This window comes from Narcine bancroftii, chromosome 3 (genome assembly GCF_036971445.1).
Source record: "Narcine bancroftii isolate sNarBan1 chromosome 3, sNarBan1.hap1, whole genome shotgun sequence".
Taxonomy (NCBI): domain Eukaryota; kingdom Metazoa; phylum Chordata; class Chondrichthyes; order Torpediniformes; family Narcinidae; genus Narcine; species Narcine bancroftii.
The window spans coordinates 12444727-12460817 of NC_091471.1; the positions used below are offsets into that span (position 1 = coordinate 12444727).

General features: G+C 46.3%; 2 protein-coding genes across 4 annotated transcripts in view; one reads left to right on the forward strand and one right to left on the reverse strand.

The window, feature by feature from the left end:
• The window catches only part of LOC138756974 (dedicator of cytokinesis protein 2-like), a 1510503-nt gene that overhangs the window by 725729 nt on the left and 768683 nt on the right, over positions 1-16091 (reverse strand).
• LOC138756975 (INSYN2B protein-like) overlaps positions 1-16091 on the forward strand; it is a 94857-nt gene that overhangs the window by 5552 nt on the left and 73214 nt on the right. For 2 of the 3 annotated variants that reach the window (XM_069923501.1, XM_069923502.1), the window contains exon 2: positions 11894-11968. In XM_069923501.1, the coding sequence (XP_069779602.1) occupies positions 11894-11968 (75 nt within the window). Of the gene's footprint in view, positions 1-11893; positions 12004-16091 lie in introns of all 3 variants that reach the window. The other variant, XM_069923503.1, reaches the window with a different exon arrangement.

Below are 16091 nucleotides of genomic sequence, written 5' to 3' on the forward strand. Positions count from 1 at the left end.
ATCGGGACCAGGGTTCGAATCCCACGGTGTCTGTAAGGAGTTTGTACATTCTCTCCGTGCCTGTGTGGGTTTCTCCGGTTTCCTCCCACCATTCAAAATGTACCAGAGTTGTAGGTCAATTGGGTGTAATTGGGCGGCACGGGCTCATGGGCGGGAAGGGCCTGTTACTGTGCTATATGCTCAAATTTTTTTTTAAATAGAGAAATGTAAAAATGAAAAGATTATGAGGTGAACAGCCATCACCTTGTTCACAGGCCGATTACCACAGGACATCTCTTTAAGAGAGTGAAGGAAAGTTTAGGGGAGATGTCAGAGGGCCATTTTTTACTCAGAATAGTGGATGCCTGGAATGCGTAGCCGGGGGTTGTGATGGAGGCTGGTACAATAGGGACATTCAAAAGACTCTTAGACAGACTCGTGAATTCAAAAAAAATAGAAGGTTATGAGTGTGAGGTTGGAAAGATTTAGATTGTTGTGGAGCATATTTCCATAGGTCGGCATAACATCGTGGGCTGAAGGGCTTATAAAGTTCTACTAGAGTTGTATAATGGGCAAGGCATGGAAGGATATAGTTCTAATGCGAGTAAAAAAGCAGATTGTGGAAAAAAAAGGCTAAAATGGATATGATGGGCCAAAGGGCCTGCTTTGGCAGTATACAATTCGATGAGGAGCTTAACCATAACATTTAAGATCGAGCATTAGATCTGAGCTCACGAAATATTGCATCATATAGCATTGCAAATTTTGGATGCCCTTCCTCAAACCCTGTTGAAACTGGGGGGGGGGGGGGGGGGGGGGGGATGTCATTTGAAGATATCTAAACCGTGATTGGCAGATCATTGTTGGTCAAGGATGTTGGAACTTGAGAAGTAGAGGTGTTGAGAATCCCACCTGTCCTGGCAGATGGTGCAGAATCGAGGGACTGAATGCATGGTTCCCATTCTTCTAAGAGCTAAAACCCACAAACGCTGCAAACCTGAAACAAAAACAAAAACTGGATCTTGAGCCACACAGGAGAGTATCTGCTAAGGGTTTTGAGTGGGAATCATGGGTTGAGAATGACCAACATTATTCATTGGCCCAAAGAAAAGTGAGACCACAAACCAGAGAAGCAGAAATGGGCCATTCAGCCCATCGATTCTGCCCTGCCATTCAATCACGAGTTGATCCATTTTCCCTCTTGGCCCCGCTGCCTGGCCTTCTCCACACAATCTTTGATACCTTGTCTAATTCTATCAATAGCCCCCAATGACCTGGCATCCACAACTGCCTGTGGCAACCAATTCCATCGATTCATCACCCCCGGCTGAAGTTGTGCACTCTGTTTCCCTCTGCTTCCTGACTTACTGAAGGCTTTCAATATTTCCTGTCTTTAAATTCATATTTCATAGTGTATATTATCTTACAGCTCGATTATTCAACCCATTGAGGATCTGCTGGCCCACAGAGTTCTGATTCATTTACTGTTTTTTTTCTGTTATTTATTCTCTCTCACATGCCCATCAACTCCTACTGTTGAACTAAAAATCCATATCCAGCATCAACCCATATGTTCCTCACACATCTCTCTCCCTGCATTACAATATGCTAATACCCTGCCTAACTATCCTTGACCTGCGTTATTCTCTGCCGTCTCGTTTCTCCTCCCAGTTCTTTTTCATTTCTCTGCCATTCATTTTGGAAATGGGAGACCAGCTGTGGGCAGAAGTGATCTTTGATCACCTCAGCCAATCAAATGGTGATGGTACTCAAGGTCAACATGGGAGCATCACAGAGAAGCCAGTCTTCTCTTCAAAGCTCGTGTGAGGAACAAAATGCACTATAATTGCTCTTCACAGGTGAAAGCCCCACGGCCACCAATTCCAGCCAATTACTGTAAGCTCAGCAGTGCTTGAGAATTTACCTCTTATAGAACATGCAACCCTACAGGTCCTTTGGTCCATAATGCCCTCATAAACCCACTCCCGATCTTCCTTCAAGGCCCATAACTCTCTACTTTCCCTGCAGGTTAGGACTTTATTTTCTGGAGTGTCGAAGACTGAGGGGAGATTTGATAGATATATGAGGAGTCTAGATCATTGGTTTTCAAACTTTTGGGTCCCACCCCATCCCACCTGAATCCATCCCTGACTAATCACAGAGCACTGATGGCATGGGGAATGCTTAAAGTGGGATGTGAGTGGAAAGAAAAAGGTTGAGGACCACTGGTCTAGGTAGAGTAAATGTAGGTAGGCTTGTTCTACTGGGGTAGGAGAGATACAAAGCTGAGGACATGGGTTAATGATGAAAGAGGAAAGGTTTAGGGGGAACATCTTCCCACAGAGAGTGGTGGGACCTTGGAATAAGCTGCCAACTGAAGTGGTGAATGCGGGCTGAATTTTAAAATTTAAGAAAAATTTGGACGGACACATGGGTTGGAAAGGTATGGAGGCCTATGGTGGGGGTGCAGGTGGGTGGGACTATTACTATCTTCTTCAGGATGATGCTGAAACAAGCCAATAAAGACCTCAACAATGAAGACGGTGTTTACATCCGGTACTGCACAGATGGCAGTCTCTTCAATCTGAGGCGCCTGCAAGCTCACACCAAGACACAAGAGCAACTTGTCCGTGAACTACTCTTTGCAGACGATGCCGCTTTAGTTGCCCATTCAGAGCCAGCTCTACAGCGCATGATGTCCTGTTTTGCGGAAACTGCCAAAATGTTTGGCCTGGAAGTCAGCCTGAAGAAAACTGAGGTCCTCCATCAGCCAGCTCCCCACCATGACTACCAGCCCCCCCACAACTCCATCGGGCACTCTGAACTCAAAACGGTCAACCAGTTTACCTATCTCGGCTGCACTATTTCATCTGATGCAAGGATTGACAAAGAGATAGACAAGGCAAATAGTGCCTTTGGAAGACTACACAAAAGAGTCTGGAAAAACAACCACCTGAAGAAACACACAAAGATCAGCGTGTACAGAGCCATTATCATACCCACGCTCCTGTTCGGCTCTGAATCATGGGTCCTCTACCGGCATCACCTACGGCTCCTAGAACGCTTCCATCAGCACTGTCTCTGCTCCATCCTCAACATCCATTGGAATGACTTCATCACCAACATCGAAGTACTCGAGCTGGCAGAGTCCGCAAGCATCGAATCCACGCTGCTGAAGACCCAACTGTGCTGGGTGGGCCACGTCTCCAGAATGGAGGACCATCGCCTTCCCAAGATCGTGTTCTATGGCGAGCTTTCCACTGGCCACCGAGACAGAGGTGCACCAAAGAAGAGGTACAAGGACTGCTTAAAGAAATCTCTTGGTGCCTGCCACATTGACCACCGCCAGTGGGCTGATCTCGCCTCCAACTGTGCATCTTGGTGCCTCACAGTTCGGCGGGCGGCAACCTCCTTTGAAGAAGACCGCAGAGCCCACCTCACTGACAAAAGACAAAGGAGGAAAAACTCAGCACCCAACCCCAACCCACCAATTTTCCCCTGCAGCCGCTGCAATCGTATCTGCCTGTCCCGCATCGGTCTTGTCAGCCACAAACGAGCCTGCAGCTGACGTGGACATCACTCCTCCATAAATCTTCGTCCACGAAGCCAAGCCAAAGAGAAGAGAAGAAGGGCCAAAGGACCCGTTTCTGTGCTGTAATGTTCTACGGTTCTATCCAGTCGTTTGAATGTCCCCAGCTGCGCATTCCAGGAACCCTGAACTCTGAGAAAAAAAATAAAGTATCCCTGACATCTTTGCTAAGTTTGCCTCCACTCACCTTGAACAGATGTCCTCTGGTCATGGCCATTGCCACCCGGAAAAAAAAAAGATGTCGGCTGATCTATGACTCTCATAATACCTATAAAGTCACCATTCATCCTCATCTCAATGTCTGGTTCACTAACACCTCCACAGAAGGAAAATTGCTGTTCATACCCAGTCTAGCCTGTATTTTAATTTATCTGGCCTCTAAAATGGAGAAATTAAGAGTGATTAAGGATGGGCAATATATTCTAGCGACCCCCATATCCAGTGAGTGAATAATCTTTAACAAAAGTCCTGTGGAAAACGCGGGAAATTGACCTGCATCCAAAATCTTGGCTGATGGTGTCACTGGTGATGTCACTTCCTGTCCATGTGACAGAAGCAGTGATGTATATAAGCCCAGCATTCAAGCCTGGAGGTGTCAGTCTTGCGCTGGACCACATCGTGTACATCAACTTCCCCACGTATACATCAACTCGACAACGAATTATAGGAAGGATATCAACAAGGTAGAGAAAGTGCAGAGAAGATTTACGAAAATGTTACCTGGGTTTCAGCATCTAGATTTTAAAGAAAGATTGAGCAGATTAGGTCTTTATTTTTTGGAGCATAGAAGGTTGAGAGGGGATTTGATAGAGGTATTTAATATTATGAGGGGGATAGATAGTGTTGATGTGGATAGGCTTTTTCCATTGAGAGTAGGAGAGATTAAAACAAGAGCTCATGAATTAAGGGGCAAAAGTTTAGAAGTAACCTGAGGAGGAACCTCTTCACTCAGAGAGTGGTGGCCATGTGGAATGAGCTTCTGGGAGAAGTAGTGGGGGCAGGGTCAATTTTGTCATTTAAGGAAAAATTGGATAGGTATATGGATGGGAGGGGAAAGGAGGGTCATGGGCAGGGTCCAGGTAGGTGGGACTAGAGGAGAAGACTTAGTTCAGTGCGGACTAGAAGGCCCAAAATGGCCTGTTTCCGTGCTGTAATTGTTATACGTTACAAAAGCATGAGGGACGTGGATATAGTGAATGCTCTCAGCGTTTCTCCAAGGTTATTTTCTTTTTAAAAAATTGTTTAAAACTACAGCATGGAAACAGGCCCTTCAGCCCATGAGCCCAAATACCCCAATTAACCCACAACCTCTGCACGTTTTGAAAGGGGGGGGTGAGGAAACTGGAGCACCCAGAGGAAACCCATGCAGACAGGGGGAGAACCAACAAGCTCCTTACAGACACTGCTGGATTCGAGCCTGGGTGGCTGCCGCTGTAATAGTCTTGTTCTAACTGCTGAGGACGCCCGAAAGATCATTCTAAAATGAGAGGCCAAAGGTTTAAGGTGAGAGGGAAGAGACTGAGAGGGGACCTGAGAGGCAATTCTTGCCCTCAAAGGGTGGTCTATCTGGAACAGACTGCCAGAGGAAATCATAGAAGAAGGCCAAATATTCAAAAGGTACTTGGACAGATTTATAGACAATCGGAATCTGAATCAGACTTTACAAAAATTCATTGTTTTGCAACAGCGTCGCAGTACAAAAATTAACGAAAATAATGTAGGAAAAATCAAAGTAACGCAGTGTCATTGATCATTCAGGGATCTGATGAGAGCAGGGAAGAAACTGTCCTTGTGCCTCTGTGTGCTTGGGAGTGCTTATGCATGAATCGCAACAGATTGGTTTGCAGGTGGAGCAGGTTATTAAGAAGACAAATGGAATGTTGGCCTTTTTCATCGCTAGACGGATTGAATTTAGGACCAGGAAGGTTATGCTGAATCTGTACAAGGTACTGGCGAGGCCACATCTGGAGGACTGTGTACAGTTCTGGTCTCCTTACTTGAGGAAGATGTCCTGGTTTTGGAGACAGTGCAGTGGAGGTTCACCAGGTTGAATCCAGAGCTCAGGGGATTAGCCTATGAGGAAAGTTTGAGTCGTCTGGGACTGTAGACGCTGGAATTTAGAAGAACGTGAGGGATTTTCTAGAAACATAAGATTAGGTAAGACATAGACAAGTGTTTTCCATTGGTAGATGAGACTAAAATGAGGGACATAGACTCAACATGTAGAGTTGGAAGATTAGGAGGAACGTTTTTTTTTCCCAGAGGGTGGTGAATCTGTGAAATTCGCTACCCATTGAAGCAGTGGAAGCGACCTCAGTGAATACAAGGTAGGAAAGATTTTTACATAGTGGGGCAATTAAGGGATATGAGGAAGAGATAGGTGGGTGGAGACGAGCCCGTCATCGGATCAGTACATGATGGAATGATGGAGCAGTCTTAAAGAGCAAAATGGTTCATTTCTGCTTTTACTTTCTTATATTCTAATGTAAGATATGTTTTTATAGTAAGCGAAAGAGTGTGGGGTAGAGTGTCACAAAGACAAAGGGCAGATTATAGTGTCATATAGGCAAAGTGGGGGGTGTCGTGTCACAGAGACAGTGCGAGTGTAGTGTCACGGAGACAAAGTGTGGGACGTATTGAGATTGAGACAGTGTGGATTGTAGTGTCACAGACAAATTGTGGGACATAGTGTGACAGAGGCCAAGTGTAGGGTGCAGTGCCACGGTGACTAAGTGTGGGACGTAGTGTGACTGAGACAGTGTGGAATGCAGTGCCACGGAGACAAAATTTGGGACGTAGTGTGACTGAGACAGTGTGGAGTGTAGTACCACGGTGACTAAGTGTGGGACGTAATGTGACAGAGGCCAAGTGCAGGGAGTAGTGCCACGGTGACTAAGTGTGGGACGTACTGTGACAGAGCCCAAGTGCAGGGTGTAGTGCCACGGTGACTAAGTGTGGGACATACTGTGACAGAGGCCAAGTGCAGGGTGTAGTGCCACGGTGACTAAGTGTGGGACGGAGTGTGACTGAGACAGTGTGGAGTGCAGTGCCACGGTGACAAAATTTGGGACGTAGTGTGACTGAGACAGTGTGGAGTGTAGTACCACGGAGACTAAGTGTGGGACGTAATGTGACAGAGGCCAAGTGCAGGGTGTAGTGCCACGGTGACTAAGTGTGGGACGTAGTGTGACAGAGGCCAAGTGCAGGGTGCAGTGCCACGGTGACTAAGTGTGGGACGTAGTGTGACTGAGACAGTGTGGAGTGCAGTGCCACGGAGACAAAATTTGGGACGTAGTGTGACTGAGACAGTGTGGAGTGTAGTACCACGGTGACTAAGTGTGGGACGTAGTGTGACAGAGGCCAAGTGCAGGGTGCAGTGCCACGGTGACTAAGTGTGGGACGTAGTGTGACTGAGACAGTGTGGAGTGCAGTGCCACGGAGACAAAATTTGGGACGTAGTGTGACTGAGACAGTGTGGAGTGTAGTACCACGGAGACTAAGTGTGGGACGTAATGTGACAGAGGCCAAGTGCAGGGTGTAGTGCCACGGTGACTAAGTATGGGACGCAATGTGACAGAGGCCAAGTGTAGGGTGTAGTGCCACGGTGACTAAGTGTGGGACGTAATGTGACCGAGGCCAAGTGCAGGGTGTAGTGCCACGGTGACTAAGTGTGGGACGTAGTGTGACAGAGGCCAAGTGCAGGGTGTAGTGTCACAGAGACAAAGTCTGTGGTGTGGTATAACAGAGACAAAATGGGGGGGTATCGTGTCACCAAGTGGGGGGTGTAGTGTCACAGAGACAAAGTGCAGGGTGTAGTGTCACAAAGGCAAAGTCTGTGGTGTGGTATAACAGAGTCAAAGTGGTGGGGGGGGGTGTAGTGTCACATATTGGGGGGTGTGGTGTCACAGAGATAAAGTGTGGTGTGTAATGCCTCAGGAAAAAATTGCGGGCTCTCAGGTGAACATATTTAAATTCCTGAGACATTGCAGTCTACAGATCAAGTCCTGGTCAATGGGATTTTGACAGATTAATATTTTAAAGTCAGCAGAGATAAGATGTGCTGATGGCCCCAATTTTCTTTTGTGTGACACTGTGGATTTCGGTTCATACTTCAAAAGGAAGAATCTTCAGAACTTTGGGGAATAACTGTTCAGACATCGGCTTGATGGGATGATTGGCCATCTCTTTGGCTATGGGCTCATGTGCAAACAGAGCAACCTGATTCCTTGGGAAATGTCCACCAGACAAGAATGCCCACAGTTGGGGAGGTCAAGGACAGTGAGGAAACTCTGGCAGTCTCTTAGAATGCAAAGCAAGAACAATCCCTTCTCTACAATTACCATTGCTCACCCTAGCAAGCATAAAATCCATCAAAGGAAATTAACAGCTCTTTGGGAAAATGTACACTTACAAAACACAACGTTAATGGAATCTGTTAGCGCTGTCTTTGGCAAGTGTGTGTGATGGAGTTACACAAGATTTCAGGTTCTCTCCCAAACCAGACAAGCAAGATTTGTGGTCAAAAATAACTTTATGATAAAGTTGCTCTGTGGAGGGGAGAGAAATAACGTTAGAAATAGAAGCAAAGGCAGACCGCACACTCCATTGAGGTAGCTCTGCCCTTGTAGTCTAGATTATCAAATCCTCAACTCATTTTCAGCCCAGCAGTGGTGGAGGAGGGATGGTGTTGAGGGAGATGAGGGAGAGGTGAATAGGGTGATGTAGGGAGGGTGTAGAGAGTGGTGGAGGGAATATATTCAGAGGCAGAAGGAGGATGTTCAGGGTGATGCAGGGAGGGCGGAAGTGGATGGGGTGTTAGAGGGAAAGAGTGTTCAGTATAGACAGATGGTATGTATATGCTGAGGAGGGAGAGTGTTTAGGATGGTGGAGGGGAGAATTTAAGGGGTGGTGGATGGATGAAGTATATGGGGTGGTGGAGCGTATGGTGTGATGGAGGGGGAAGGGTATGGGGTGATGGAGGTAGAGGGTATGGGGTGGTGGAGGGGAGTGTATGGGGTGATGGAGGGGCCACGTATGGGGGAGTGTACCGGTGGAGGTAGGGAATGGGGTAGTGGAGGGGGATGTATTGATGGAGGTAGGTGTACATCGAATGGGGATGGAGGAAATGTTATGATGGTAGAGGGAGAGTTGAAGGTGGTAGAGGGAGAGTGTTGCTCCCTGTATCCCTTTAAATGGCTCCATTATTTATTATTTCTAAACAGACCTTGGCCCTGAGGCAGTTTGTGCTTGCGCAGTTAGTTTTAATGACGTGTAAGTTTTATTTACTCTGTGACAACAGCTCCTGGGTTTCGCACCTCAAATGTTAACTTCCACGGTCATGCACCGACTCCGTACTGTTTCAATGTGGCCAAGATGAGGCCAAGTTCTGAACTGAGGAATTAACCCTGATGCTTTCTGCTCTAGTAGGTCAATTACCACAAAACCATATCATATAATTCAAAAGCAGGCCATTCAGCCCATAATGCCTGTGTTGTCTCCTTGAAAGCACCATTCCCACCTGTTATTTCTCCTGTTCAAAAGCTCCCTTTGCTCTGTCCCAGTTAATCCCAAATTGATTGCAGAAATGTATTTTCCTCGCCTAGAATAAATTCAAGATTCAATTTATTGTCCTAGTAATAAAACAGTGTCATATTTCATGAAATTGTTTTTGCCTGCTGTAAGGCAGACAGATTAATCATCGGCAGAAATTGCCTGAACGCCTCTTACAGTCAGAGAAGGAGAAGCAAAAGAGAGAAACCCCCAGAGTCACCGAGTGTCTGTAGATTTGCCTCCACAGCCTCACAGAATTAAGTCCAAAACATTGGCTCCAGATCTGAATCTCCAACACAATCAGGAACCCTTCAGCACCACCTTCCATCCTGATTTCGATACCTGGTAACCCTTCAGCCAGTTTGGCACCAGTACCCAGCGGTCTGCAGCCTGGCACGAGTCTCCCGACACCAGTTTCCAGTAGCCCACATCCTCCGAGGGTTTCCTCACCTTGAGTGGTCAGTAGCCCACTGCAAGCATTGGTCTTTCAGCCGCAGAGACCCCTCACAGGTCCGCCACTGTGGTCACCGTCCCGAGGGTCGTCTTGTCTGCTTCTCCTCAGACAGAGGATGGTTACCCTTTTTCTGGTGCCCTGCGCTAGTCCTCCAGCTCCATAGCGTCTGTAACCCCTCGTGGCTGCTGGCAATCATAGCTGCCGCCATCTTGGGCACAATCCCGTGGTCGCAGTATTTCCTTGTTACTTCCCGTTGTTTCCTTTAATGGACCGTTCAAGGGCTTTGCGGAGCTGATGGCAGTTGACTGGGTGGTTGGACCACCTGTAGATATTTGCAAGAGTCTTTGGTGACAGACCAAATCTCCTCAAACTCCTTATAAAGTATTCCCGCTGACGTGCCTTTTCTTCATGATTGCATCGTCATGAAGGCCCCAGAATAGATCCAGTTTTGGCCTCTTCACCATCTATCTTCAGTGCAGATCTGTCAGGTTCGGAGCAGTAAACAGATGGAGGAATAAAACTGCCTGGGCTTTTAATCTGTGTGGACAGGGGCTGGGGTCATTTGCACTGCTCATAAACTCCAGGAAATGGATGCCCTTCATGATCCAGCACTAGATCGAGCAATTAACATGGCAGTCAATCCTTCTCACCGATGTTCTCAAATCCCTGAGGACGTCTTTAAGAGGATTACTCCAGCCCTTAGGGAAAATGGGTTGGAGCTGATCCAAAATGCTTGAAACGCAAACCGATTAGGATGATATGTCTGGACCGGATAAAGCTAAATGGCTTCAAAACAGCTCTCAGTGATATTGAGGTTAATCTCTCGGTTGAAATAACAGATAATAGAACTGCTCACAATGCCAAAAATGGGAGCTTTGATTTCATAAATGTAATTCCAAATGTAAGAGGAGTGTACGTAATTAATGACAGGACATTTAAAAAATATTGGTGTGGAGAAAGATCTGGGGGCCGAAATCCATAGATCCTTAAAAGTGGCCAAGTAGGCAGGTTGGTGAAGACGGCATATCTAATGCTGGGCTTGCATTGAGTAGAAGAGTGAGGAAGACATGTTGCAGCAGTTTCACCCTTTGGTTAAGCCACACTGGAAGCAATTCTGGACACCTCATTATGGGAAGGAGGTGGAGGCTTTGGAAAGGATAAGAGATTGACCACAAGACCATAAGATGTAGGAGCAGAAACAGTCTATTCAGCCTTCAAGCCAGCTCTATCATTTCATCAATGAGTTGATCCATTCTCCTACTCAGTCCCATTTCCCTATAACCTTTGATGCCTTGACTATTCAGATACCTACCAATCTTTTCCTTAAATACACCCAAAGACTTGTACTCCACAGCCGCCTATGGTAGCAAATTCCGGGTGCTCACCGCTCTCTGGCTGAAGAAATTCCTCTACCTCTATTTAAATGGGCGCCTTCACTCCTGAATTTGTGCCGTCTTGTCCTTGACTCCCCTACCATGGGACGTTTTGGGCACGAGGGTGCTGCCTGGATCAGGGGCTTTTCCTTTCACATCGATGTCCCTGTCTAAATATCTTTTGATTATCACAATTAACTTTAATTTCTCGCCCACAAATGCCTCAAAATTCCTCTGTTAGGAATAAACCCAACCTCATGGACTTAGCGCTGACAACATTCTCCCCCTTGGATGTCTCCACTTGCTGCGAGGGCCAATGCTGGTCTGGAATTGGTTGTAATTAAATACTTCCTGAAATAAAAACTGTGACTGTACTTCGCAAAGTGATTCATAGGTTGGAAGTGGGTAGGTCTGGGGTAATGAAAAATCAGTGCAGTTTCTTCCTTAAGCAAATGAAATTTGGTGTAAAAGTGAGTCTAACCTCAGCTCCATGTGGCAATGTTAATCACAGAAGTGGGGAGGGTGCTTGTGTTTGTGTGTGTGTGAGAGAGAGAGAGAGAGAGAGAGAGTGCAAGTCTTTGCGTACAGGATATGTGTGTTTGTGTGAGAGCATGAATGTGTGTGAGAGAGCGAGAGCGTGCACATGTATGTATATACACGGTGTGTGTGAGAGAGAGCGTAAATGTGTGTGTGAGAGAGAGAAAGTGAGTGTGTGTGTGAGAGAGAGAGCATGGGTGTGTGGGGTGTGTGTGTGAGTGTGAGAGAAAGAGGCAGAGAGAGAACGAGATTGAGTAGGTGTATATGGGTGCTTTTGTGTATCACCATACATTGTGTGTATGTGTTGTGAATATAGATTTATGTGTGTGTGTGTGTGTGTGTGTGTGTGTGTGTGTGTGTGTGTGTGCATCGCCATTAGATCAATGATTAATTGTGTGGTTTGCATTCCAGGAGACAATCTTACCACACCGGCCAGGACATTGCAAACTGTGGGACCTGTCGGGACTGTGCCTGCATCATCTACAGGTAAAGGCAGCCCATGTTCAACACCTCAGCAAGCCGTGAGTGCAAGAACCACATTCGTTACAAAGTGAATAACATTCCATTTAACCCTGACAGCTAACAGATGAATCGAGCTGCACGTTGCACTGCTCATTAGAGCTCTTTCGAACACTAACACATTATTACACAGATATGGTCTCCAGGGAGACAACCAATTCTCATCCATTAGCTGGCATTAACATATGTGTTTCATTAGGAGGTCCATTATTATTTGATAGCTACTGATAGCATAATAATCATTTATGAAATATATACACCCCGATTTGACCAGCAGAGAAAGCAGGACTGTAAAGAGATCATGGTACAATCTCTCAACTTGCTTTAGGTGGGGAAAGGAGAGAGTAGCACTAATTTGTCTCAGTGGTGTTGTAAAGCAGGCCGCAATCACATCCACTTTGTGCAGTGCCTAACATTCAGTCTGATAGGATGGTAATAGATGGTAATAGATGGTAATAGACTATGGATCCCCAGCCTAGTGGCTACTGCCGTTACCCATTGTGAACTGGCACTGCTTGCTTTGGAAGTCGGTGAGATTATGCTCTAGAATGAACGACATGACGGGTGATGAATTTCCTGGGAGTTCCACGTGACCTCTTTGAGCTTAGCGTCGATGAGTTGCTTGGGGTGTACTGACTAGAAAAATGGTTGCTCTTTGTTCTGATGAGGTTTGCTCAGGGAGATTGCCCTCTGTTATCTTCACCTGTACCTCCCTCTGCTTCGGGACAGCAGCCAACATATTAAAGGACCCATCCCACCCCTCTGTTTGCTCAGCTGGGGTTGAGCGGGTAAGGGTGCGAGGGAGTGGACACCCAGCTTGATATAGAATCCAAGATAGTGACAGGCCCTTCAGCCACCTCGTCCTTGCTGACCCTAATGCTCATCAATGCCAGTCCCACCTGCCTGCCTCAGGAGCACCTGCCCTCTGTGCCTTTCTTATCCAAGTAGCCATCCACATGAGCTTTAAACTTTGTAATCAAGTTTAAATTGTGAGAGCAACTGAGGTGAAGTGGAGAAACTAGATTCTGTGATTATACTTTAAAGTCAGGAATCAATATTATTCATTATTTTTTTTAAACTTTAGAAATTCCATGAGTTACAGGCCCATCTGGTGCATGAGCACCAGTGCTGCCCCAAATACACCCATGTGACCAATTAACCTACAAACGCCAAACATCTTTGCAATGTGGGAGGAAACTAGAGCTCCCACAGGAAACCCATACGGACACAAGGAGAATTCCTTCTGATTCCAACCCGGGTCACTGGCACTGTAATATCATTGCGCTAACCGCACCACCCATTTAAAAAAAAAATCTCTGCATAGAAAACTCGGTGGATATTTGGAAACTTTCTCCCCCCTGCCTCTCCCTCCCACCCCCCCCCCCCCCACCACCTCCTCAACCACCTTAAGCTGTCAAGAGGGTGTAGAAACTGAGGAGAGTTGAGTGGACCATGGGTAGGAGATGGTCTGCTGAGGGCAGGGCTGTGGTTGGTTGTTTCAGTGATGAGATCGGTGGGAGCTTTCCAGGGATGTTAGATTACAGAACCATCAAACCACAGAATATTACTGCACAGAAACAGGCCTTTCGAACCTTCTAGTCTGTGCCAAACTGTAATTCTGCCTAGTCCCACTGATTTGCACCCACTCTGCATCCCTCCATACCTCTCCCACCTGTCCAATTTTTCTTAACAATCACATTCACCATTTAACTGGCAGCTTCCACTACTCTCTGCATGAAGCAGTTTCGCCTAGTTCCCCTTACACCCTTAATCAAGTTTTCTGGTTTGTATCTCACATAACCTCAGTGGAAAAAGGCTATTTTCATTTACTCTTGCTATATACATCATCATTTTGTAAACCTCTATCAAATCTCCCTTGCCCTACCGCTTACCGTGTATGTCCTAGGAACATAGGAAGTAGGAAGAGGAGTAGGCCAAAAATGGCCCATTAATCCTGCTCCACCATTCAATACGATCATGGCTGATCTAATTTATGACCTAACTCCACCTACCTGCCTTCTCCCCATATCCCCTAATTCCTACCTTGGTTTGTCCTTCCAAAATGCAACACCTCACACTTGTCTGTGTTAAATTCCATCTGCCACTTGGCAGCAAATTTTTCCAGCTGGTCCAGATTCTTCTGCAAGCTTTGAAAGCCCTCCTGCTGTTCCACTTCACCCTCCATTCCCCACCCCCCCCCCCCACCCCCACCAGTCTTTGTGTCATCTGAATTCGGATTAATTGAGGGGCTCATTGGACAACTGGGGCTCTGAGTGCCTCTGAGTGCAGAAATGGGCACCCGCCCAAGTTTCTCCGCTTGAGACTTCGGGCTGAAATTCACAACCCCCAACTTTCTGCTTGTGGACTCCCTTCCTGCAGTGTGGAGCAGAAGAGCTGGAGGAGGCACTTTCAGCTCCGCCAATCAGTTTAATGATAGATGGTCTGCCATGGGCCCTCTTTCCTCCTCTCTCCCAGTGGAGCATATCCCAGAATTCACTGATCTTGTTCAATGGAAGATGCGTGGAGACTGCAGGTGCCGGGTATCTGCGGCAGAATAAATCTGCTGGAGGAACTCAGAGGAAGAAAGCTTTTCGAGAGTGTTAAAATCCTTTAAAAATGCCAGTGATTCTCACCTCTAACCCTCTGGGATAGAGAATTCCAGATATTGTGATTATTAGAGTTTATTCCCTTGACTTAAGTACAACACAGATGCACCAAAAAGTTTACTTGCTGCAGCAATAAGATACACCAAAGACAACAGTACAAATTGAATTATCACTCTTTGCAATAAGTTCAACCCACCTCAGTATTAAATGGTCACCCCAAATCTTCTACCTTATGCCCCCTTCATTTGTGAATCTCCCATTAGTGGAAACATCTTGACACCTATCCTAACCTGTGATGATTCTAAAAATCTGATCTGCTTCAATAAGCTCAGCTCTCATTCCACTCAACTTCCTTTGCAGTTCATCATAGAATAACCCTCTCGTCCAAAGACGTTGCACGATAAGTGATGCCATTTTTTGGATCCCTTGCAAAGAGGTTTGGCCCTACCTAAATAGCATTTAGCCTTCAACCAGATTAAAGACAGATGCTGGTGGCACAGTAATGGTAGCCGTTAGCACGACGCTGTTACAGTGCCAGCGACCGGGGTTCAAATCCATCGCTGTAATCCGGAGCTTCTACTGTGTCTGCGTGGGTTTCAAAACGTACCGGAGGTTGTAGATTCAATTGGGTATAATTGGTCTCATGGGCCAAAAGGGTCTGTTATTGTGGGCTATGCCTAAATTTAATTTACATTTTAAATTATCTGCTTGCTTTCACATCCATCAATGGCCAGAAAGCAGCTCTTTGTGCCTTGCAACCCTCTATTATAGCATGCACACTTCAAAAGTACTCAACTGGCTCCAAAACACTTGGAGACGTGTGGTGCGATGCAAATGAAAATCTATTACAGTGGCCCTGTCATTATCCAGCATCAGGGTGGGAATCAGTCCTCGAATATCCATTGATCTTTGCATGGTCTCATTACTCTCTGAGAGCAATGATGTTCCAGCTAGGCTTTCATACTAAGCCATGTCCTGCCGTAAGCATGAAGGGTTAATGGGTTAGAATAGTATAATTATAGCTTCATTGCTGACAATAGTTGGCCCTCTCATTCATTGTTGTCCAATGTGGGTCATTCTAACAAGATCAGAAATGAATCAGTTTTTACATAACATGCACATGCCATTGAGCAATTGTTTGCTCTGAATCCAAACTGACAAGGACTGCTTCTTCCCCTCTGCCATTAGATTTCTGAATGGACAATAAACTGCAGGCACTTCCTCACTTTCTCCTATTTTCTTACCCTATTAATTTATTTTTGAAACGTAATTTATAGCAATACAGTAATGCAGCCACAAATCAAAGAATCCATCGATCAGGACCGGACCAGGGTTCAAATCCCGTGCTGATTGTACGTTCTCCCCGGGAAACCCTGGTTTCCTCCCATTGTTCAAGAACGTACCAGGGGTAGAGGTTAATGGGGTTTAAATTGGGCAGTACAGACTCGTGGGCCGAAATGGCCTCTTACCGTGCATTATGTCTA